General features: G+C 48.4%; 1 protein-coding gene across 1 annotated transcript in view; it reads left to right on the forward strand.

The window, feature by feature from the left end:
• The first annotated feature begins 4705 nt into the window (after nucleotides 1–4705).
• Nucleotides 4706–24967, forward strand: part of LOC140413537 (uncharacterized) — a 146941-nt gene continuing 126679 nt past the window's right edge. The window contains exon 1 of the mRNA XM_072500914.1: nucleotides 4706–5071. Within this exon, the coding sequence (XP_072357015.1) occupies nucleotides 4801–5071 (271 nt within the window). The 5' untranslated portion in view covers nucleotides 4706–4800. The remainder of the gene's footprint in view (nucleotides 5072–24967) is intronic.

Consider the following 24967-nt stretch of genomic DNA (forward strand, 5'->3'; position numbering starts at 1 on the left):
TCGATGTTATCCAATTCTTGAAAGTGCACAATGAATAATGCCCATGAATTGTAGAACCCCTCCATCCTTCCCCTCAGTTCAAACGTAACCTTCTCAACAGTCAAGAATTCCAATGCCACGCCCTCCCCCCATGCCAGGGCACAGGGTGGCGAGGTTGCTCTCCAACCCATCAGGATCCGCCTTCGGGCGATCAACGAGGCAAAGGCTACAACATCTGCCTCCGCACCCATTTCCAACCCCGGCTGGTCCGACACCCCGAATATGGCTTCGCGGGGGCCCGGGTCCAGTTTCACGTGCACCATTTTAGAGATTACCCTAAAAACCTCCTTCCAGTAATTCTCCAGCTTTGGATTGGACGGTAGCACAGGTGGTTAACACTGTGGCATCACAGCGCCAGGGTCCCAGGTTCGATTCCCCGCTGGGTCACTGTCTGTGCGGTATCTGCACATTCTCCCTGTGTCTGCGTGGGTTTCCTCCGGGTCTCCGGTTTCCTCCCACAGTCTAAAGATGTGCAGGTTAGGTGGATTGGCCATGCTAAATTAGGAGGGGTTACGGGGTTAGGGTGGAAGTGAGGGCTTAAGTGGGTCGGTGCAGACTCGATGGGCCGAAAGGCCTCCTTCTGCACTGTATGTTCTATAACATATGAAGGTGATTTGCACCTCCCCCCTGCAACGTTCACATACATCTTCTACTCCTTCAAAGAATTGGCTCATCCTTGCCCTTGTGAGGTGTGCTCTGTGTTCCACCTTCAGCTGTCTCAGCCCCAACCTCGCGCACAAGGTGGAGGCGTTCACTCTCCGGAGCACCTTACACCAGAACCCCTCCTCCATATTCTCTCCCAACACTTCCTCCCACTTTGCTTTGATCCCTTCCAGTGGTGCCTTCTGCTTTTCCAAAATAGCTTCCTAAACCGCCGTCACTACCCCCTTCTCCAGTCCCCCAGTCGTCAGCACCTCCTCCAGCAATGTGGAGGCCACCTCCACCGGGAAGCTCTGTATCTCCTTTATGGCAAAATCTCGAACCTGCACGTATCTAAACATTTCACCCTGCTCCAGCACATACTTCATTTCCAGCTCCTTTAATCCTGCAAACCGACCCCGAAGAAACAAATCTTTTAGTGTCCTAATCCCCTTCTCCTCCCATTTCCAAAAATTTCCATCCCACTTCCTTGGTTGAACCCCTCTGACCCAGCTCCGCACCTTCTCCACATTTGCCGCCCAGTATTAATACATCAGGTTCGGAAGACCCAAACCCCCTGCCTGCCTTCCCCTCTGTAACAGCACCTTTCTAACTCTGGCCACCTTCCCTCCTCATATGAACGAACTAATCATTCCTTCAATCTCTGAAAAATGCCTTTGGCAGGAAAATCAGCAGTCATTGGAAAATAAACAGAAATTGCGGCAACACGTTCATTTTAACCACCTGTACCCTATCCGCCAGTGACAGAGGGAGACCATCCCACCTTGCCAGATCAGTTTCACTCTCCCCACCAAACTAGAAATGTTGTACCTGCGGATCGCCCCCCTCCCCCCCCCCCCCCCCCCTCCTGGGCAGCCTGCACCCCCAGGTACCTAAAATGAGTCCCTGCCCTGTGGAATAGCAGCTCCCCCACCCCTGCCCCCACCCCCGGCCGAGGCACCACAAAATACTCACTCTTGCCTAGATTTAGTTTGTACCCCGAGAAAGACCCAAATACCCGAAGCAGCTCCAATATTCCCCTATCGACACACTCGGTTCCGACATGTATAACAGCAAGTCATCGGCATATAAGGACACCCTATGCTCTGTTCCCCCCCTCCCCACACTATTCCTTTCCATACCCCCGAACTTCTTAATGCGATGGGCAACGGATCAATCGCGAGTGCGAATAGTACATCCCTGCCTAGTCCCATGGTGGAGAGAAAGGTATCTCGAGCTGATGTTGTTTGTGCGGACACTCGCTCTCGGCTCCTTATAAAGTAGCTTTACCCAGTTCACAAATCTTGGTCCACTCCCAAACCGCTCCAGAACTGCCATCAAGTATCCCCATTCTACCCCGTCAAACGCCTTCTCAGCGTCCAATGTCACAACTACCTCTGTTTCCTTCCCATCCACCGGTGCCACAACCACGTTCAATACCCTTCCAACATTTGAAAAGAGCTGCCTCCCTCTCACGAACCCCATCTGATCTTCACCTATCACCTTCGGGAGGTACTCCTCCAGCATACCCACCTGTACCTTCGCCAATACTTTTGCGTCCACGTTTAAAAGTGATATGGGCCTATATGACCCACACTCCGTCGGGTACTTATCTTTTTTTAGCAACAGGGAAATCGATGCCTGCCCCAAAGTTTGTGGCAACACCCCCTTCCCTATCGCCTCTTCAAACATCCCCACCATCAGGGGTGCCAGCTTATCCTTGAATTTCTTATAATATTCCCGCCTTATCTCCATGCTCGTAAACTGCACCCCTTGCTCGCCTCAGTTAACGCACCGCCTTCCTGGTAGATAGTCAGTCAAAGCTCGCCTGTAGTTCCTTCCTCTTTTCCAACTTCGCTGTATCCCCATCTTCTGCATAACTCCTATCTATCTCCAACATCTCGTCTATTACCCTCTGCCACTCACCTTCTCCTCTTTGTCCAGCCTGGCCTTAAACGAGATCACCTCACCCCTCACCACCACCTTTAGAGCCTCCCAGACAACAGCCTTCGACACCTCACCCGTACACTTGAAACCGACATATTCCTCAATTACCTTTTCAATATTGTCACAGAACCCTTGGTCCCCCAAAGGTCCCACATGTAATTTCCACCCGGCCTCTGTGCTACCCCCTTGTCCAGTACCATATCCACCCAATGTGGTGCATGATCTGATACTGCAATTGCTGAGTATTCCAACCCCTTAATCCCAGCCAGCAAAGCCTTCCCCACCACGAAAATGTCGATCCCCTGGTATACCTTATGGACTGCCGAGAAAAACGAGTACTCCCATTCCCTCGGGTCAGAAACCTCCAAGGGTCCACCCCTCCCATTTCCACCATTAGCCCAGCCAACGCCTTTGCCCCCCCCCCCCCCCCCCCCAGCTGATGGGACCAGCGAGCGCGGCCGTGACCTGTCCAACCTTGGCTCCTGCACCAAGTTCCAGTTCCCCCCCCCCACTATCAGTTTGTGTGTGTCCAAGTCGGGGATGGCCCCAAACACCTTCTTTGCAAATCCCACATCGTCCCAATTGGGATCGTATACACTTACCAGTGCCACTACCCTCCCCTCCAGCGTCCCTGTGTTCCTTTTGGTTTTCAATTGTATTTTCTACTTGACACATGTCATAAGCACACTTTGATATCTTAACCTTTCATATCTTAAATCATCCATTCTAAATTGGACAGGGGCGGAATTGGACAGGAGTGTACAGCTTTCGTGACATAACTCTTCCTTGTCACAAATTGTTGGGAGTTTTAGACTAATAATGGCTGTGGGCTGGCCATTATATCTACGGCATCTTCTGGGCCATGATGTTGTTTGCTTTTATTAGTCTTTTAATTCAGTTTGTAGTTGCAGAACCAATGTAAAATTAAGCAGTTTATTTATGCAAATCATTTCCCTTACTATTGCTCAACCTTAAACTCTAATCGTTGGAATGGGAGCTAGGCCCGAGGACGAGACTTCAATCTGTTAGCTGGCCTTATAGGATCTGAAACAATTGACTGGCAAGTGATCTGGTAGTGGGTGAAACCCCAGCAATATTGCTCCATGGAATGTGCATTTGTGATTCCGTTAGATAGCCTGTTCCTTCATTTGATTTCCCTTTGTTGACCGGAGGTCATTAAACTGAGGTAAATAAACAATTCTGTAAAACTGCCTTTGGGACATGACCTTTGTCTCGGTATTTCATAACCAATTCTCTGATAGTTCAGAGAATAGCTTGTCTGCATTCTGTAATTTGGCAGAATAGTTCTTCAACATCTAAGAAATTGATGTTCAGCATTTCCCTTCTGTTTATGCAGCCTTTTCATTCCCTCTTGTAGGAGTCCGGTCACTCCGATAACTATTTGCGGTATCTAATTTGTGATATTGCGTCTTGTTCTGATCACCGTGTACTTGACCTATTGCTGGCAGGAATTGCGGCTTTATGCATTATAAGAGATTAGATTAGATGGATTTTTCGCAGGGTCAGTTCCTCAAACATTATCGACGTTGTGTCATTTCTCTGCTGCAGTTTCGCCTTTACATCACAAACCTTACAATTTATGGATTTTACAAGGATTTGGACCTATCTAGGAGGTTAGGAGCGAAATAGCCTCTGAGGATAGAGGATAGTCCAAAGTCTTAACCCCCCAGCGCAAAAAAAAGCTTTCCAGTCAACTGGTCTGGGATACTCGACATTTTTGGAAGAGGAAGTGAGGTAAAACATTGATGTGACTTTTATTACTGTATATTTCTTCTGTACAAAATATTTGAACTGTAATGCACTCCCCTCGCTTCCCCTTTTGCAAGGTGGCATTCGGCCGGACCTGAACGCCTACCCCCCCACCCCCCCCTTCCCCTTCATTTAAATAACAGACTCAGCGCGCGCCACGCTTTGACGGTTGGTGCCGCGTGCCGGGGCGCATGCTCCGTGCGGCTGGCGGGGCGCCTCGCTGTCAAGACCTGGACGACACCGCTTCAGCTCGAGGGCGGCTCCCGCGAACACAACGGGCTGGTTTAGGAAAGGCGGGGCGGGGGGCGGAAAATCCTTTCGTGGTACCCGATAAGTAAAACATCAGCCGATTTTCAAGTATTATATTTCAGAAAAAAGAAACACCCCTCATTACTTTAAATCACGATGTTTGACGACGCCGATGACTCTGACACCTTTGAATTAACTGTTGTGATGGTGGATGGAAGTCAGGTGATTATCGACGTGAGACTGTCCGACACGATAGAGGATGTGAAGATAAACCTAATCGAAGAGTTTAACAGGACATCTTATGAACAGATGAATTTGGATCCCGCTCAGTTAACGCTATTGCATGGCCACATACAACTGGAGGATGACAGCACGGTTGCAGAGTGTGGACTTGGAATGGAATCTATGATTGTTACGGATGTTAAATGTATGTACCCATTTGTTTACTTAACTGCACAGAGTTTCCGCCTGTTAAGGAAGGCTGGCATATAAAAACATTAACATCAAAACGACGTCCTAGGAAGATAATAAATAAAAAATGAAGGCCATCGGAGCCCAAATTTTAAGTAGGTTCAAAAAGACATGCTTCTGGAGGTTAACCTATGAGACAAGGATAGGGTTGTTGGGGCTTGCATTAAAACATTGCAGCTAATTAATTCTTATCAGTGGACGCCAGCTCCTGCACAAAGTTCCTGACCTGCAGATACCTGAACCCATTTCCCCTGGGAGCTGAAACCTTTCCATCAGTTCCTCCAACCCCGCAAATCTGCCCGTCACAAACAAATCCCGAAACCTCTCTACGCCTTCCCGCTCCCAGACCCGAGACATCGATTCACACCCTACCAGGACAAATCAGTGGTTCCCATATATCGGCGCCCACAATAATATCGCTTCTAGCTTAAAATGCTGCCTGAACTGGTTCCGGACTCTTAACGAGGCTAACACCACTGGGCCGGAGAATACCGGCCAGTAAGAACAGAAGAGGGGCGCAAATCTTACCCTGTAGAAGAAGCTGCCTCTATCCGTCCCCACACCGATCCTTCCCTCCACGACCTTTTTCCGAACCGTATCAATATTTGCCGCCCAGCAGCAGTACATCAAATTCGCCAATGCCAACACCTCCCCCCGACCGCCTATCCATCTGCTAAATTGCCCTCCTTTTTATTGAAAATGTTTTTTTAAATTTTCATATTTTATCTCCAACAATTCATTAATTATAATTTACAAAACCACGCCAAAAAGAACCCAACACATATATTTACAATCATGTATCTTCACTGCAACTGTGGCCGTGAACCCCCCCCCCCCCCCCCTTTTAGTCCATAAGACCAAGACAAAGGAGCAGATTTGGGTATTCGGCCCATCGAGTCTGCTCTGCCAATCTTGGCTGATATATTCTCCCCATAACGATTGGTCCCCATATTAATGAAGAACCTATCTATCTCTGTCTTAAAGACACTCCGTGATTTGGCCACCACACCCTTCTGCGGCAAAGAGTTCCACAGATTCACCACCCTCTGGCTGAAGAAACTCCTCATCTCAGTTTTAAAGGATCGGCCCTTCAGCCTGAAGCAGTGGCCTTGGGTTCTAGTTTTTCCTACTCGTGGAAACATCCTCTCCATTTCCACTCATTCTAGGCCTCTCAATTACCTGTAAGTTTCAATAAGATCGCAAGAATTCTTTTATAAAAAATTTAGAGTACCCAATTCTTTTTTCCCAATTAAGGGGCAATTTAGCGTGGCCAATTCACCTACTTTGGGTTGTGGGGGTGAGACCCATGCAGACATGGGAAGAATGTGCAAACTCCCCACAGACAGTGACCCAGGGCCGGGATTGAACCCGGGTCTTGGCACCGTGAGGCAGCTAACCACTGCGCCACCATGCTTCCCAAAAAATTCAATAAGTCAGCAAAAATATTTTGCAATCCCCAATGTGGCCAAAGCATGTATTTACAAGTCTATGCACAGTTTGGTTTGGGCCTTAGCTTGCCCTCGGACCATTGCCCTGTGGCTTTGTCCCTTGTCCCTCACGTTCTTTTTGCGTGCCTTCGTTTCCCCATCCCACTTCCTCCCTCCAGCCCCTTCCCTCCTCCCTTTCCTTTTCCTCTCTGTCTGGCTGCTCTTCCGTGTCACCCCCCCTCCCATTCTATTGGTTGCTGGCTATGAACAGGTCTTGAAACAAGTTGTGAACATCTTTCGCGTCTGGTGGAAGCCTTCTTCTGACCCACGAATGGCATATATTATTTTCTCCAGCCTGAGAAATTCTGCAAGTTGGACAGCCTAGAGTGGTGCTACTGATCGCCAGTCGAGCAGGATTCTCCAGCAGGCGATCAGGGAGACCAAGGCTAGGGCACCTGCTCCATCCCCATGAAAAGCTGTGGTAGCTCTGATACCCCAAAGACTGCCGCTTTTGGGCATGGCTCCAACTTCACTCCTACAACCCTAGATATGGCCTCAAAGAAGGTTGTCTAGTACCCGACAAGTCTGGGCCATAACCTAGGACATGTGGGTGTGGTTGGCCAGGCCTCCCTGGCAACGTTTGCATTTGTCCTCCACCTCCGAAAGAACCCAATCATTAAGGGCAGCACGGTAGCATTGTGGATAGCACAATTGCTTCACAGCTCCAGGGTCCCAGGTTCGATTCCGGCTTGGGTCACTGTCTGTGCGGAGTCTGCACATCCTCCCCGTGTGTGCGTGGGTTTCCTCCGGGTGCTCCGGTTTCCTCCCACAGTCCAAAGATGTGCAGGTTAGGTGGATTGGCCATGATAAATTGCCGTTAGTGTCCAAAATTGCCCTTAATGTTGGGTGGGGTTACTGGGTTATGGGGATAAGTGGAGGTGGTGACCTTGGGTAGGGTGCTCTTTCCAAGAGCCTGTGCAGACTCGATGGGCCGAATGGCCTCCTGCACTGTAAATTCTACAAAAATTCTATGAGTTCTGGTTAGGTGCGCTCTGCACCTCTGTTAGCTGCGTTAGGCTCAGTCCTGCACACGTGGAGTTGAAGTTCGCCCTGTGCAGTGCTTCGAGTCCTTCCCCTATCTCTACACCTAGTTCCTAGGTGGGGTGGGTGGGGTGGGGGGGGTGGGGGGGGTGGGGGGGGGTGGGGTGGGTGGGGTGGGGGGGGTGGAGTGGGTGGGGTGGGGGGGGTGGAGTGTACTTCCTTCAACAGTCACCTGTACATGTCTCACGGTTTCAGTTTCCTCAGTCACCTGCGTCCAGCAGTTCTTCGACTAACTCGCTCCCTCGGGGTATATTGTTTCCTTGTGGAGCAACGTTTTACCTAAATCTACCTTAGGTCGATTCCTTTTGGTAACTGGAACCTCTCCGTGAGTTCCCCCAGTTCGCTCTCTGTCGTCTGTGTACATGTCCTGAACTGTCAGAGTCCCCCGTCCTGTCTCCACCTTTTGAAGATCATAGAATCATGCAGCACAGAAAATGCCCTTCGTGCCATCGCATTTGTGCTGGTCAAAAACAACCACCGAACCATTGTAATCCCATTTTCCAGCACTTAACCAAGCATGCCCTGGGATCGCAAGTGCACATTTAAATACTTAAATGTTATGAGGGTCTCTGCCTTCACCACTCTATCAGGTAGTGAATTCCAAACTCCCAACACCCTCTGGTAAAATAGTTTTTCCTCACATCTCCTCTAAACCTCCTGCCCCTTACTTGAATCTCTGCCCCTTCTTTATTTACCCCTTACCCCTCCAACAAGGGGAACTCCGGCCCTGGGTCACTGTCCGTGTGGAGTTTGCACATTCTCCCCATGTCTGCATGGGTCTCACCCCCACACCCCAAAGTAGGTGAATTGGCTATGCTAAATAGCCCCTCATAATTTTATACATCTCAATCATGGTGTCCCCCCCCCCCAAACACACACACACACACACACACACACACTCCCAGTCTCCTCTGCACCAAGGAAAACAAACAAGGATAGTGCAGCTAAACATGTGGCAAAACCAATGGTGTAGGAGGGAGGGTTTCAGATTTCTGGACCATTGGGATCTCTGCCGGGACAGGTGGGACTTGTACAAGAAGGATGGGTTGCATCTAAACTTGAGGGGCACCAATATCCTGGCTGGGAGGTTTGCTAGTGTCACTCCAGAGGATTTAAACTAGAATGGCAGAGCGGTGGGAACCAGAGCGTTGGCTTAGAAAGTGTAACTGAAGGGGAAACAGAGAACAAAAATAAAAAAACAACATCACCCTCAGGCAGAGCAAAAGGTGACATGTGTGAGAAGGGAGGTGGTCAATGCAAGACAGGGTATTGTACCTAAATGTGCGCAGTATACGGAACAATGTAAATGAGCTTGTTGCGCACATTGAAATTGGCCGGTACAATGTGGCTGCAAGGGGATCAGGGCTAGGATCTAAATATACAAGGATATGTGTCCTATTGAAAGGACAGGCAGATGTGCAAAGGGGGAGGTGTTGTGTTAGTAAGAAATGAAGTTAAATCTAAAGCAAGGAGCGATTTAGGATCAGAAGTCATAGAATCTCTGTGGGTAGACTTGAGGAATCGCAAAGGTAAAAAGACCCTGGTGGGAGTTATGTACAGACCCCCTAGCAGTAGTCAGGATGTGGGGCAGAAACAAAATCAGGAGATAGCGAAAGCATGTAAAAAAGGCAATATCACAATAATCTTGGGCGACTTTAATATGCAGGTGGACTGGGAAAATCAGGTTGGTAGTGGATCCCAAGAAAAGGAATTTGTGGAATGTTTAAGAGATGTTTTTTGGAGCAGCTTGTGGTAGAGCCCACTGGGGAACAGGCAATTCTGGATTTGGTGATGTATAATAAGGCAGACCTGATTAGGGATCTGAAGGTGAAGGAACCCTTAGGGAGCAGTGACCACAATATGAATTTACGCTGCAATTTGAGAGGGAGAAGCTGAAATCAGATGTAATGGTATTACAATTAAATAAGGGTGACGACAAAGACATGAGGGAGGAGCTGGCCAGAGTTGATTGGAAAAGGAGCCAGCAGGTTTTGCTAGTTTCTTTTCTACTTTGTCTTTTCTGTGGCTCTGTTCCAATTATGGCAATCAGTGAATTTTCCTTCTTTCTATGTTATCTATGTCCGAATGCTTAGAGTCGCCAGGTATCAAATGATACCACCACAAGTTTCAACCGGCTATTGATCAAAGAGCCAAACACCAGTTAGTTAGTTCAAGGTCAAGGGTACTTTATTTACACACAATTAGTCATGCAACATAATCACTACTAGTTAACTACACCTATCGACTAAGACAACCTGTACTTAACTTCGGGCACCCGGCTTAGGTCAGAAAACAGAGGCCGCTGTTCAATTCTGGATCTCTCGGGTTCAAAGGAGTAACTGCTGCTCAGCTGGGCTCATCCGTCTGGTAGCGGGCGTTGAACTTGGACTCGCTTCTGGTGTTGCTGCACTTGGCGATGGCTGTGACCGGGGTACCAGGGCCAAGAGAGAGCAAAGATATGGCAAACTCTTCTTATATTCGGGGTTTTCGCGCTCTTTTGGGCAGTCCTTCGATTTGGGCCTTACTAATTGGGTGATCCCTGATCACTCCATTCGATTCCTTAACCAATAAGTGGGCGGGGATCTGGATGGCTGGGCGTGTCCCAAGCGGTCACTGACTCCGTTGTTTGCGTTTCCCTTGAACAGGGAGTGGCGCCGAAATGTCTGGGACTGTCCCGGTTGCTTGTATACCAATCCTTTGTTTTGGTGAAGGTGGGCCATCAAATACTAATTGGCCCCATTATAATGCTAATTGGATGGAGTTTCGAGACCGTCTGGACTTCTTGCTTACGAATATGCATTTCAGGCTCTGAACCTGCCTGAGTCTTGGCTTGTCCATTTTACCCGCCAGGCTTTGTGAGTTTCTCTGTACCTTGTTGGAAGTTGCCATTCCAGATGCCTACACAGGGAAGTCAGTGGAACATCAATGGCAGGTGTTTTGGTGGGTTATTCGGGAGGCACAGCATAAATTCATCCCAAGGAGGAGGAAACATGCTAAGGGGAGGACAAAGCATTCATGGCTGATGCGGGACGTCAAAGACAGCATAAAAGAAAAAGCACACACAGTGGCGAGAATTAGTGAGAAACCAGAGGATTGGGAAGCCTTTAAAAGTGAACAGAGAACAACTGAAAAAGCAATAAGAGGAGAGAAATATGAGTGCAAGCTAGCTAGTAATATAAAGGAAGATAGGAAGAGTTTTTTCAATATATAAAAGGTAAGAGAGAGGCAAAAATAGATATTGGACCACTGGAAAACGTGGCTGGAGAAGTAATAATAGGAAACAAAGAAATGGCAGATGAACTGAATAGTTACTTTGCATCAGTCTTCATGGTGGAAGACACCAGTGGGATGCCAGAGCTCCAGGAGAATCAGGGGACAGAGGTGAGTGCAGTGGCCATCACTAAGGAGAAGGTTCTGGAGAAACTGAAAAGTCTGAAATGGATAAGTCACCTGGACCAGATGGACTACACCCCAGGGTTCTAAAAGAGATAGCTGAGGAGATTATGGAGGCATTAGTGGTGACCTTTCATGAATCACTGGAGGCAGGAAGGGTCCCAGAGGACTGGAAAGTGGCTAATATAACACCACTGTTTAAGAAGGGAGGGAGGCATAAGACGGGAAATTATAGGCCGGTTAGCCAAATCATTGGTAAGATTTTCGAGTCCATTCTTAAAGATGAGATCGCGGAATACTTGGAATTGCATGATAAATCAGGACTGAGTCAGCACGGCTTTGTCAAAGGGAGGTCATGTCTGTTAGAGTTCTTTGAGGAGGTAACAAGGAAGTTAGACAAAGGAGAACCAGTGGATGTGATTTATTTAGATTTCCAGAACGCCTTTGACAAGGTGCCGCATAGGAGACTGTTAAATACGTTAAAGAGCCCACGGTGTTAATGGTAAGATCAAGGCCTAGATAGAGGATTGGCTGACTGGCAGAAGGCAGAGAGTGGGGATAAAGGGGTCTTTTTCAGGATGGCAGCTGGTGACTAGTGGTGTGCCTCAGGGGTCGGAGCTGGGACCACAACTTTTCACAATATACATTAATGATCTGGAAGAAGGATCTGAAGGCACTGATGCTAAGTTTGCAGATGATACAAAGATCTGTAGAGGGGCAGGTAGTATTGAGTAAGCAAGGGGGCTGCAGAAGGATTGGGACAAGCTAGGAGAGTGGGCAAAGAAGTGGCAGATGAAACACAATGTGGAAAAGTGTGAAGTTATGCACTTTGGAAGGAGGAATTTAGGCATAGACTATTTTCTAAACGGGGTGATGCTTAGGAAATCAGAAGCACAAAGGGACTTGGGAGTTCTTGTTCACGATTCTCTTAATGTTAACGTGCAGATTCAGTCGGCAGTTCGGAAAGCAAATGCAATCTTAGCATTCATGTCGAGAGGGCGAGAATACAAGACCAGGGATGTACTTCTGAGGCTGTATAAGGCTCTGGTCAGATCCTATTTGGAGTATTGTGAGCAGTTATGGGCCCTGTATCTAAGGAAAGATGTGCTTGCCTTGGAAAGGGTCCAGAGGAGGTTCAGACGAATGATTCCTGGAATGAACAGCTTGCCGTATGAGGAACGGTTGAGGACTCTGGGTCTGTACTCGTTGGAGTTTAGAAGGATGAGGGGGATCTTATTGAAACTTACAGGATACTGCGAGGCCTGAACAGAGTGGACGTGGAGAGGATGTTTCCACTTGTAGGAAAAACTAGGTGCAGCTCCCCCAGCCACACTGAGGCACAGGGTGGAGAAGCTGACCTCCACCCCAACAAGACCCGCCACGAGCAATCAGAGAGACGAAGGCTAAAATATCCGCTCCATCCCCATCTGTAGCTCCAGCAGGTTTGATACCCCAAATATGACCCCTGGGGCTTTGCGCGCCACATCCATTGGCAAGATTGCCGACATGGTGCTGAAGACAGAGCCCCAAAACCTCCCCAACGCAGGCAAGACGAGAACATGTGGTCATGATTGGCCGGGCCGCTCCCACACCGATCACAGTTTTCCATTCCTGAAAACAACCGGCTCATCCTTGATCTCGTTAAATGTGCCCTATGCACCATCTTTAACTGAATCAATCCTAATCTTGCACACTAAGTTGTGGCATTCATCCTCCACAACACTTCACACCACACACCATCCTCCAGTGCCTTTCCCAACTCCTCCCCCTATTTAGACTTAACACTCTCCAGCGATAGATACTCTGTCCTCTAGTATCCTCCCATAGATCCCTGAGGTACCCCCGTCCTCTATTCGTGCCACCAACATCACTCTCTGTAACAGCGAGGAAGGCGGCAACACCAGGAACATCGGAAAGACCTTCATTGCAAAATCCCGCAACTGCATATACTGGAAAGTTTCTGACCGTGTTTTGTGACGGCCATGAAAAATCCAGCACGAGTTTGTAGAGTCAAATTGAAAGTAACTTTATTTACAGCAATACATACACAGGGTCAGTAATTCACTATGGGCTGTTCACTGTTTCTTGTTAAGGATGGATTTGATGTATGGTGTTCAAAGAACATTAAGCTATGTTGATTAACAAAGCTAATTTATTAACACTACTTTTAACTGGATTCGAAAGTCTTACTAAGATACAAAGGTTGCAAAATATACTATGCTGTAACTATATCCTAAATGCACGACTGCTCTCTCACACCTAAACACCCTCTAGAATCAAATGTGTCACGTGACATGATTGCTCTTGATCACCATCTGGTGATTGATGCATTTACATGACATTGTTAACCCTTCAAGTACCATACAATATCCATATTGTCACACACAACTGGTTTGCTCTCTAGCTGGTGCCTGTAGAGATCTACCATGCGGATCTAGTGACGTCTCGCAACACTAAACTCAGTAGAAATTTGAGTTTAAACTTCTCGGATGCAAATAAGAATCTTTTATTGCCTCTACTTGATTACAATTACGGACCCTCATGTTTAAAGAGAATTTTATCAGTCTGAAGTCATCTGTCTACACCTCTGTGTCCTAATTGGTTCGGGTGAGAATCAAATACATTTGATTCGATGGTTAACTGTCAATCCTCAATCTGCAACATAAGTTCTGAATGTTTCATGTTTGAATATTTGTGTATGCTCTGGAATGCGATTTTGTGCTATTATCAAGACTAGTTTTTACTGGTTTTCTGCTGACTTTACTTTATCCATATTCTGAAACTAACTTTGAAATCTGTTCATTAGAACAATAATTCGTTCATATTGTCAGTAAAAATGTTGTTTTTATCTCCAATTAGTTTGTGGATGTGTCAGGCTTTGTTCTTCTGTTGACGTTATGTGTTTTGTCATGACCTAAGGTTATGAGCACTGAAATCCTTATTTTAAAATGGGTATTAAAACTGGGCTTTAATATTTACATTAAAATAGCCTTTTTACCTATCAGAAAATAGTTGGGGGAAGCTCTATTCCCCAAGTAACATGGGGTAACCAATTGTCTGCAGCCAATAGGATCCGGGCAGGTTATAACACCATGGGATCCCAAACCTCTCCGTCATCTCATCCAAACTCATGAGCCGCCCCTCCAGAAACAAATGCATCATTCCTCCCAGCCCAACCTAGTATCGAACCTAGCTGGTTCATACAGGTGATTTGCACAAATCGGTGTCATCTTCAACTCGCCCCTAGCTTAAAATGTTGATGAAATTGCCTCCTAATCTTCAGTATAGCTACAACCACCAGATTGCCCGAGTATTTCCCTGGGGAGAGTAAAAGTGGTGCTGTCACCAGTGCTTGCAACCCTGACCACTTATATGAACACAACTTCATCTTAACATACATTTCCTCCTGATCCCTGTACCAGCCCAGCACCTTCTTTGCATTCGCCGGCCAGTAGTAATAAATCAAGTTTGGTGACCCAAACCCCCCCGACTGTCGTCCCCTCTGAAGCATCGTTTTCTGAATTCTCTCTACGTTACCCACCCAGATAAACAACGTGATCAACCTCTCCATTCTCAGAAAGAATGCTTTCGGCAAAAAAAAACCAGTAGGCATTGGAATAAAAATAGAAACTGTGGTAAAATATTCATCAACCCGTCCGGCTAATAATAGAGGGAGACTATCCCACCTCTGTAGATCCACCTTGACCCTATCCACCAGGCTTGTGAAGTTCAACTTATGGAGTCGGGCCCAATCTCGAGCCACCTGCACCCCCAGATACCTAAAGTGGGTAGTCGCCACATGAAGCAACAATCCCCCAAAATCTGCACCCTTCCCCAGCGGAGAAACCGAAAAACACGTGCTCTTCCCCAAGTTTAATTTTTACCCCCAAAAAAGCCCCAAATTGAGTCAGCAGCCTGATTATATCCCCCACCATGGGGACTGGGTCTGAGATATACAAAAGAAGGTGACCAACATATTCTCCACCCCCTCCCCATACTATCCCCCTTCAGTTATCTGCGATGGCGCGATTCTATATTGCCAGTGCAAACAGGATGGGGGACATAGCGCATCCCTGCATCGTTCCCCTATACAACTGAAAGTAACCCAAATTGAAATAATTTGTACGGACACTCGCCTTGGGCTCCCTATACAGCAGCTTAACCCATGCCACAAACTTGGGCCTTATCCCAATTCGTTCCAACACAGCAAACAAGCAACTGCACTCTGCCCTATTGAAGGTCTTCTCCACGTCCAGCGTCACAATAACCTCTTGCTCTTACTCCTCCCCCCACGCCCCTCACACGGGGAGAGCACCACGTTCAACAGAAGCCGCACATTCAAAGACAACTGCCTACCCTTCACAAACCCTGTCTGGCCCTCACCAACCATCTACGGAAAAACCTTCTCCAGCTGAGCACCAGCACCTTAGCCAGAATTTTGGCATGCACATTTATATCAGCCGAAACAAACTGCACTCTATCGGGTCCTTATCTTTCTTCAATTGAAGCGAAATGGATGCCTGCCTCATTGTCTCCACAAGGACCCTAATGCCACCGCATCTTCAAACATCCCCACCAACAGCGATACCAGCCGATTCACAAACTTCTTATAAAATTCCCCCGGGAACCTGTCTGGCCCCGGTGCCTTGCCCGTCTGCATTTCTCCTGTGGCTGTCCGAGCCTCCTCAATCCCAAATGATTCCTCCAACCCTGCCCTATCCTCCTCCTCCACCATCGGACACTTCAATCCCTCCAAAAGCTCCACCATCTCCAACTCGACCCCCAGCAGCTTCGACCTGTACAGCTTTTTATAAAACTCCTCAAATGCCCTATTCACCTTTTCCGGTGCACACCAAAGTCCCACTCGCCTCCTGTACCTGAACAATCTCCTGCTTTCCGCCTGAGCTGGCCAGCCAACAAACGGTTGTCCTTCTCCCCAGATTCGTATATTGCTCCTTTTGCCCACTTCAACTCAAATTTTGTCTGCAGTACCTTGGATTCGATTTGATCGGATTTGATTTATTGTCATGTATACCAAGATACATGAAAAGAATTGCTCTGCTTACCATCCACGCAGATCGTTCCATTCGTGAAAAAAAATAGGCTATACAATAAGTACACAATGTAAATACATAGACACAGACATCGGGTGAAGCATACAGAGTGTGGTACGACTCAGTAAAAAAGATGTGTGGAGAAATCAGTTCAGTCCATAAGAGAGTCATGTTAACAGTGGGGAAGAAGCTGTTTTTGAACCTGTTAGTGCGTGTTCTCAGACTTTTGTATCTCCTGCCCGATGGAAGAGGTTGGAAGAGAGAATTACCCGGGTGGGAGGAGTCTTTGATTATGCTGCCCACTTTCCCAAAGCAGCGGGAGGTGTAGACAGAGTCAGTGGATGGGAGGCGGTTTTGCGTGATGGACTGGACTGTGTTCATGGCCCTCTGTAGTTTCCTATGGGCTTGGGCTGAGCAATTGCCATACCAGGCTGTGATGCAGCCAGATATGCTTTCTATGGTGCACCTGTAAAAGATGGTAAGAGTCAACATGGCCATGCTTAATTTCCTTAGTTTCCTGAGGAAGTATAGGCGCTATTGTGCTTTCTTGGCCGTAGTGCTGTTATGGATGGACCAGGACAGATTGTTTGTGATGTGCCATTCCGTAGGGCAGGGACTCACTGTAGGTATCTGAGGATGCAGGTGCCCGGGAGTGTGGGGGACTTCGCAGGTACAACATCTCTAGTTTGGTGGGGAGAGTGAAAGCTGATCTGGCAAGGTGGGATGGTCTCCCTCTGTCACTGGCGGTTGGGTACAGGCGGTTAAAATGAATGTGTTGCTGCGATTTCTGTTTATTTTTCAATGCCTACCGATTTTCCTGCCAAAGGCTTTTTTCAGAGAGATTGAGGGAAGGATTACCTCGTTCATATGGGGAGGGAAGGTAGCCAGAGTAAGAAAGGTGCTGCTACAGAGGGGAAGGCAGGCAGGGGGTTTGGGTCTTCTGAACCTGATGTACTACTACTGGGCGGCGAATGTGGAGAAGGTGCGGAGCTGGGTCAGAGGGGTTGATTCCCAGTGGGTCAGAATGGAGGAGAGTTCGTGCAGGGGGTCGGGACTGAAAGCACTAGCAACAGCGCCGCTCCCGATAGCCCCGGGGAAATACTCAGGGAGTCCGGTAATAATAGCTTCATTGAGAATTTGGAGACAGTTTCGCCAACACTTTGGGTTGGGGGCAGGGTCAAGGGAAATGCCGATTCGGGGGAACCACAGATTTGAGCCAGGGAGGTGGGATGGAAACTTTCGGAAATGGGAGAAGGGGATTAAGACGCTAAAAGATTTGTTTCTTAGGGGTCGGTTTGCAGGACTGAAGGAGCTGGAAGCGAAGTATGGGCTGGAGCAGGGGGAAGTGTTTAGATACATGCAGGTTCGAGATTTTGCCAGAAAGGAGCTACAGAGCTTCCTGGTGGAGCCGGCCTCCACATTGCTGGAGGAGGTGCTGACGACAGGGGGACTGGAGAAGGGGGTAGTGTCAGCGGTTTACGGAGTTATTTTGGAAGAGGAGAATGCACCACTGGAAGGGATCAAAGCAAAGTGGGAGGAAGAGTTGGGAGATGTTATGGAGAAGGGGTTCTGATGTGAGGCAGTCCGGAGAGTAAATGCCTCCACCTCGTGCGCGAGGTTGGGACTGATACAGCTGAAGAGCACACCTCATGATGACGAGGATGAGCTGATTCTTTGAAGGAGTAGAAGATGTGTGAGAGCGTTGGGGGGGGGGGGGGGGGGGGGGCGCTAATCACATTCATATGTTTTGATCCTGTCCAAAGCTGGAGGATTACTGGGAGGAATTTTAAGGTAATTTCCAAGGTGGTGCACGTGATACTGGGGGAGGCCATATTCGGGGTGTCGGACCAGCCAGGGTTGGAAACGGGTGCGGAGGCAGATATCGTAGCCTTCGCCTCGTTGATCGCCCGAAGGCGGATCCTGTTGGGATGGAGAGCAGCCTCCACCCTGTGCCCTGGCGTGATGGGGGGACCTGTTGGAATTCATGACTCTTGAGAAGGTTAAGTTTGAACTGAGGGGAAGGATTGGAGGGGTTCTGCAATTCATGGGCATTATTCATTATGCACTTTCAAGAACTGGATCACATTGAACATTAGTTGGGAGGATGGGTGGGAGGGTTGGGGGGAGGGGGGCCGTGTGTAGTAAGGGTGACTATGGGTGATTCCTGATTTCTTTTTGTCATTTGTTTATGTAAACCTGCGAGCTAATGTTTGGGGTTTGGTGGGAGGATGGTATCGTTGTTATTGATATGGGGATTGACATATTTGTTGCTGATTATTGTTTATTGTTGGTGGGTGTAAATTTGGGAGAAAATGTGAAAAAGGAGGAGAATAAAAATATTTAAAAAAAACAAAACAAGTTGCAGCAAATAAACACTCCGGGAAACATACTTCCCAACAAACAATTACACAGTCTGTACAGATTTCCCCCCATTTTCATGCCCCCCCCCACCTGCGCCGAACAGCTCCTCAAACACGATCACAAACGTCCCCCACCTTTTCTCAACCCCCCCCTGCTGAGCCCCTTCCTTGTACTTTATCTTCTCTAACCGCAGGAAGTAGTACAAGTCACCCACTGCCACTCCAGTAAAATTTGCAGCCATGCAATCAGAGAGGCGAAGGCCACGACAACAGCCTTTCTCCACTCCATGAGCTCCGGCCTCACTGAAACTCCAAATATCAAACTAAAAGGTCCGAGTCCACCTCCTCCTCCACTATCCTGACTAAGGCCGCGAACACTCCTGCCCAAAACCTTCTGCTTTTTCGCAACACCAAAACATGTGTCCATGATTCGCTGGCCCCCGCCCACACCTCTCACACTCATCTGCTGCACCCTGAAAGAACCCACTCATTCTCGCCTGAGTCATATGCACCCTGTGCACCACCTTAAACTATATCAGGCTCATCCTTGCACAAGAGGAGGTCCCGTTTACCCTATGCAGTGTCTCACTCCATACTCCCCAATTCATCTCCCTTCCCAACTCCGCTTTCCATTTCTCCTTGATCTTCACCACCCGCTCGCCTCCCTCCTCACCCAGTGACTTGTCTATATCCCCAATTCATCCCTCCCCTTCGACTCCTCATTGTTCGAGATGCGACCCACTACGGTCATGTCATGAGCAAACTTGTGGATGGAGTTTGAGCTAAATTGTGCCACACAGCCATGTGTGTATAGGGAAGGGCAGCATGGTGGCCTCGTGTGGCTCACGGCACTGAGGATCTGAGTTTGATCCTGGCCCCGGATCGTGTGGAGTTTGCACATTCTCCCCGTGTCTGTGTGTGTGACTGCCACAACCCAAAGATGTGCAGGGGTGGGGTGGATTGGTCACGCTAAATTGCCCTTAATTGGAAAAGAAAATATATTGGGTACTCTAAATTTAATTTAAGAAACAATGTGTATCGGGAGTATGATGTGGAGATGCCGGCGTTGGACTGGGATGAGCACACTAAGGCGTCTTATAAAACCAGGTCAAAGCCCAACAGATTTGTTTCGAATCACTAGCTTTCGGAGCACTGCTCCTTCCTCAGGTGAATGTAGAGGTGGGTTCCAGAAACATATATATATATAGACAAAGTCAAAGATCAGTACGATACTTTGAATGCAAGTCTTTGTAGGTAATTAAGTCTTTACAGGTCCAAACGGAGCAACTGGAGAAATCCTACCAACTGTCCTGGCTTGAGAAAATTCACACCTCTAACCTGTGATTATCCCTCTCTCCAGTTGCTCTGTTTGGACCTGTAAAGACTTAATTACCTGCAAAGACTCACATTCAAAGTATCAAATTGCATCTTTGACTTTGTCTATATATATGTTTCTGAAACCTACCTCTTCATTCACATGAGGAAAGAGCAGTGCTAGCGATTAGAAACAAACGTGTTGGACTTTAACATGGTGTTGTAAGACTTCTTACTCTCGGGACTATAGTAGGGGGGTAAGTGCACAGCCTTGCGGGGCCCCGGTATTGAGGACTGCTGTGGAGGAGGAGTTGCTGTTTATCCTTCCTGATTGTGCTCTATGGTTCAGGACGTTGAGGATCCTGTTGCAGAGGGAGGAACCAAGTCTGAGTTTTTGGAGTTTTGATATGATCTTGACTGGGATTATGGTGTTGAAGGCGGAGCTGTAGTCAATGAAAAGGAGTCTGACGTAGGAGTCCTTGTTGACATGCTCCAGGTATGAGTGTCGAGCCAGGGAGATGGCGTCTGCTGTTGACCGGTTTTTGTGGCGGTTTGAAAATTGCAGTGGATCAAGGCATTCTGAGACTATGGAGTTGATGTCTCTCATGTCTCGAAGCACTTCATAATGATTGATGTCAAGCCCACCAGATGGTAGTCATTGAGGCACGTTGCCTGATTCTTCTTTTGCATCGTTATGATGGTGGACTTCTTAAAGCAGGTGGGAACCTCTGAACAGAGTAGTGAGAGGTTGAAGATGTCCATGAACACACCCGTGGTGTTGGTCCATGCAGGATCTGAGTGCAAGACCAGGGACTCCATCAGAACCCGTTGCTTTCCAAGGAAACACTGTCAAGAAGTCTAATCTGACTTCGGAAGCTGTGACATAGAACATAGAACATTACAACGCAGTACAGGCCCTTCGGCCCTCGATGTTGCGCCGACCTGTGAAACCACTCTAAAGGTCATCTACACTATTCCCTTACCGTCCATATGTCTATCCAATGACCATTTGAATGCCTTTAGTGTTGGCGAGTCCACTACTGTTGCAGACAGGGCATTCCACGCTCTTACTACTCTCTGGGTAAAAACCTACCTCTGACATCTGTCCTATACCTATCTCCCCTCAATTTAAAGCTATGTCCCCTCGTGCTAGACATCACCATCCGAGGAAAAAGGCTCTCACTGTCCACCCTATCTAATCCTCTGATCATCTTGTATGCCTCAATTAAGTAATCTCTTAACCTTCTCTCCAACGAAAACAGCCTCAAGTCCCTCAGCCTTCCCTCATAAGATCTTTCCTCCATACCAGGCAACATCCTGGTAAATCTTCTCTGCACCCTTTCCAATGCTTCCACATCCTTCCTATAATGCGGCGACGAGAATTGCACGCAATACTCCAAATGCGGCCGCACCAGAGTTTTGTATAGCTGCAACATGACCTCATGGCTCCGAAACTCAATCCCTCTACCAATAAAAGCTAACACACCGTACACCTTCTTAACAACCCTCTCAACCTGGGTGGCAACTTTCAGGGATCGATGTACATGGACACCGAGATCTCTCTGCTCATCCACACTACCAAGAATCTTACCATTAGCCCAGTACTCTGTCTTCCTGTTATTCCTTCCAAAATGAATCACCTCACACTTTTCTGCATTAAACTCCATTTGCCACCTCTCAGCCCAGCGCTGCAGGTTATCTATGTCCCTCTGTAACTTGTAACATCCTTCCGCACTGTCCACAACTCCACCGACTTTAGTGTCATCTGCAAATTTACTCACCCATCGTTCTACGCCCTCCTCCAGGTCATTTATAAAAATGACAAACAGCAGTGGCCCCAAAACAGATCCTTGTGGTACACCACTAATAACAGGACTCCAGTCTGAACATTTCCCATCAACCACCACCCTTTGTCTTCTTCCAGCTAGCCAATTTCTGATCCAAACTGCTAAATCACCCTGAATCCCATGCTTCCGTATTTTCTGCAGTAGCCTACCATGGGGAACCTTATCAAACGCTTTACTGAAATCCATATACACCAGATCAACTGCTTTACCCTCATCCACCTGTTTGGTCACCTTCTCAAAGAACTCAATAAGGTTTGTGAGGCACGACCTACCCTTCACAAAACTGTGTTGACTAATCAAATTATTCCTTTCCAGATGATTATACATCCTATCTCTTATAAACCTTTCCAGGACTTTGCCCACAACAGAAGTAAGGCTCACTGGTCTATAGTTACCGGGATTGTCTCTACTCCCCTTCTTGGACAAGGGGACAACATTTGCTATCCTCCAGTCTTCTGGCACTATTCCTGTAGACAAAGATGACTTAAAGATCAAAGCCAAAGGCTCAGCAATCACCTCCCTAGCTTCCTAGTGACAGTAGGTATGGGTGTGTCCGAGGCTGCTGGGGCAGTTGACAATGGTTTGTTGGTTTCCTGCTCGAACCGAACATAGAATGCATTGAGTTCATCAGGGAGGGGTGCGTTGCTGCCGGAGATTCTACTCGGCTTTGCTTCATGGCCCGCTATGGTGTTTAAGCCTTGCCACAACTGACGAGAGTCCGCGTTGTTAGTCTGTGACTCTAGATTAGTCTGGTAGTGTCACTTGTCACGATGATGGCTTTGCGGCAGCCGTACCTGGATTTCCCATATAGGTCAGGGCTTCCTGACTTGAACGCCTCTGACCTGGCCTTCAGTAGGGAGTGAATCTGCCGTTTGGACCATGGTTTCCAATTGGGGAACGTACGGTGCTACCTTCTTTAGAAGGCAATCTTTTACACACTTGATGATGAAGTCTGTGACGGTGATGACATACCCGATTAGTTTGGCCGCTGAGTACTTGAATATGGACCAGTCCACTTACTCCAAGCAGTTCTGTTGCCTCGAATCAGCATTGGATGACCTTCTTAACTGGATTCTCCTGCTTAAGTTTCTGCTTGTGTGCTGGTAGAACGAGCACCATTTTATGATCCGATTTTCCAAAGTGCGGTCAGGGGATGGATCGGTAGGCGCCCTTGATGTTTGTGTAGCAGTGGTCAAGGATGTTGGAGTCCCTGATGAGACAAGAGATGTATTGGGGCAATTTGGGCCTTGTTTCTGGCCAGAAGCTCTGGGGTGGATTTTTCCAAATACCTGGCACAATCTCCAAAATTTCATTTACCAGTCGTTGGCACTCCTCCCAGGCCTCTTTCTCAGCCTCCACCTTATGCAAGATTATCTCACATCTCACCATCGCTTTCAAAGTCTCCCATAGTACTGCTGGCGAAACCGCCCCATTTTTATTAAACCCCACATACTCATCAATTACCCTCGCCATCTTCACGCAGAACCGAAGTCCGCTAGCAACCCCACATCCAAACTCCACGTCTGCCGCCACGCCAGTTCCCTCTCCAGTATCACATCCACTACGAATATTCCACCCCTACCAACAAGGACGCCCCATAATAAAAACATCGACCCGAGAATTTACGTTATGTACCAGAGATAAAGAATATTCTCTGCTCCTCAGATTTAGAAACCTCCATGGGTCAACTCCCCCCATCTCCTTCAGGAACACCGCCAACCTCTTCGCTGCCCACGAAGGGACCAAAGACCTTGTCTTAGAACGATCCACTCAAGACGTATTCAGGTCCCCCACCAGAATCAATTGATGTGTATCCATATTGGGAATGGCCGCTAATCTTCTTCATGAACCCTACATTGTCCCCGTTAGCGGCATACACGTTAACCAACACAATAGATCTCCCCCCCCCCCCCCAAAATACCCGTAATTATCATGTATCTGCCCCCCTGATCGGCCATCACCTTCTCCATCTGAAACCGCATTCTCTTGTTAATCAGTACCGCTACTCCCTGGGCCCTACTATCCGAAGCCCGAGTGAAACACCTGAGTAACCCAGCCCTTACCAAGCCTTATCTGGTCTCCTGCAGCAGCACTACTTCGGCCCTCAAGCTCTTCAAGTGAGCTTTATCTGCCCTCCCAATCCCTGCACATTTCACATTACTTTCCGAACTAGGAGTCTCTCACCACCTTCCCCCACCCTCCTTGCATATCAGTCGTGTCCACCGCGAGGGACGATCCGATCCCTCCATCCAAATCCTTGAGCCTGAGCCCACCCATGATGGCCCCCAACCCTGTCTGACAAATGGGACCAAGACCTTCTCCCGGTCACTTTCAGCCAACTGCACTCCCTCCCAGAAACCCCCCCAACCCACTTCTTCTCGAAAGAACACTTTGATCCTCCCATCTCCCCAGCATTCACACCTCCTCGGCAAGCCAAAACCTGACTGCCCAGGTTTGGCCGACCGCAGTCCCTCCACAACCTCACTCCCGGTCACTAGCCAATTCTAGTTAGTGAGGTGGCCCCCGCCAGAGCCCCCACCCCCCGCAACCAGAACAAAAATAACCAAAAGCAAACACCCCATACCCAAACCATCCACCTCAAATATTGAAACTCCCCCATCCCCTTGCTCATTCCAAAACTGCCAATCTCCTCTCCACCCCCACCTGTGTACCCGCTCTAACCCAAGACAACCTCCGGAGAGGAGAAAGGCAACCCACACGATGAAAATACACCCCAGACAAAATTAAATTTGGTAACAGTGACTGATGTGCAAAGAAATTAAAGGGCACCAACAACAAAACATCCCCCTCACCCCAACCACAACACCAAAGTTCCAATGACCATCTCAGTTCAGTCCCAATCCTTCTACCTTCGCGAACGTCTCAGCCACCTCCGTTGTCTCAAAGTATTGGGGCTGGATTCTCCGTTTCAGCGGCTAGCTGCCGGCTCAAAAGGAGAATTCCCGGGACCAGTGAGGGGCTAGCAGTGGCGCCGGGTCAAACCTCCGGCTCCCGCGTCAAAAAACAGCCGGAGATTGACAGGTCTGTGGCTGCGCATGGGCACGGCGACGACCTGCAGCGGTCGCGCTGCACTACATGGCGCTGGCCGTGCGCGGACCCGACCTGCCAAATACGGCCCCACAGGCCACCCCCCACTCGTCCCCCAGCCCTCGCGGAAGCACCCCCGGCCAGCGGCACGGCTCCCGACTGGACATAATCTGCGGCCGCCAGGTTCCCGACCGCTGAGACCACATGTCAACCGCGCGGTCGGGAACTGGGCCCATCGGGGGTGGAGCATCGGGAGAGGGCCTTTCAATGACGCACCAATGCCATTCCAACGCCGTGCGGCGCGCGAT

The sequence above is a fragment of the Scyliorhinus torazame genome, chromosome 1, assembly GCF_047496885.1.
Source record: "Scyliorhinus torazame isolate Kashiwa2021f chromosome 1, sScyTor2.1, whole genome shotgun sequence".
Lineage (NCBI taxonomy): Eukaryota > Metazoa > Chordata > Chondrichthyes > Carcharhiniformes > Scyliorhinidae > Scyliorhinus > Scyliorhinus torazame.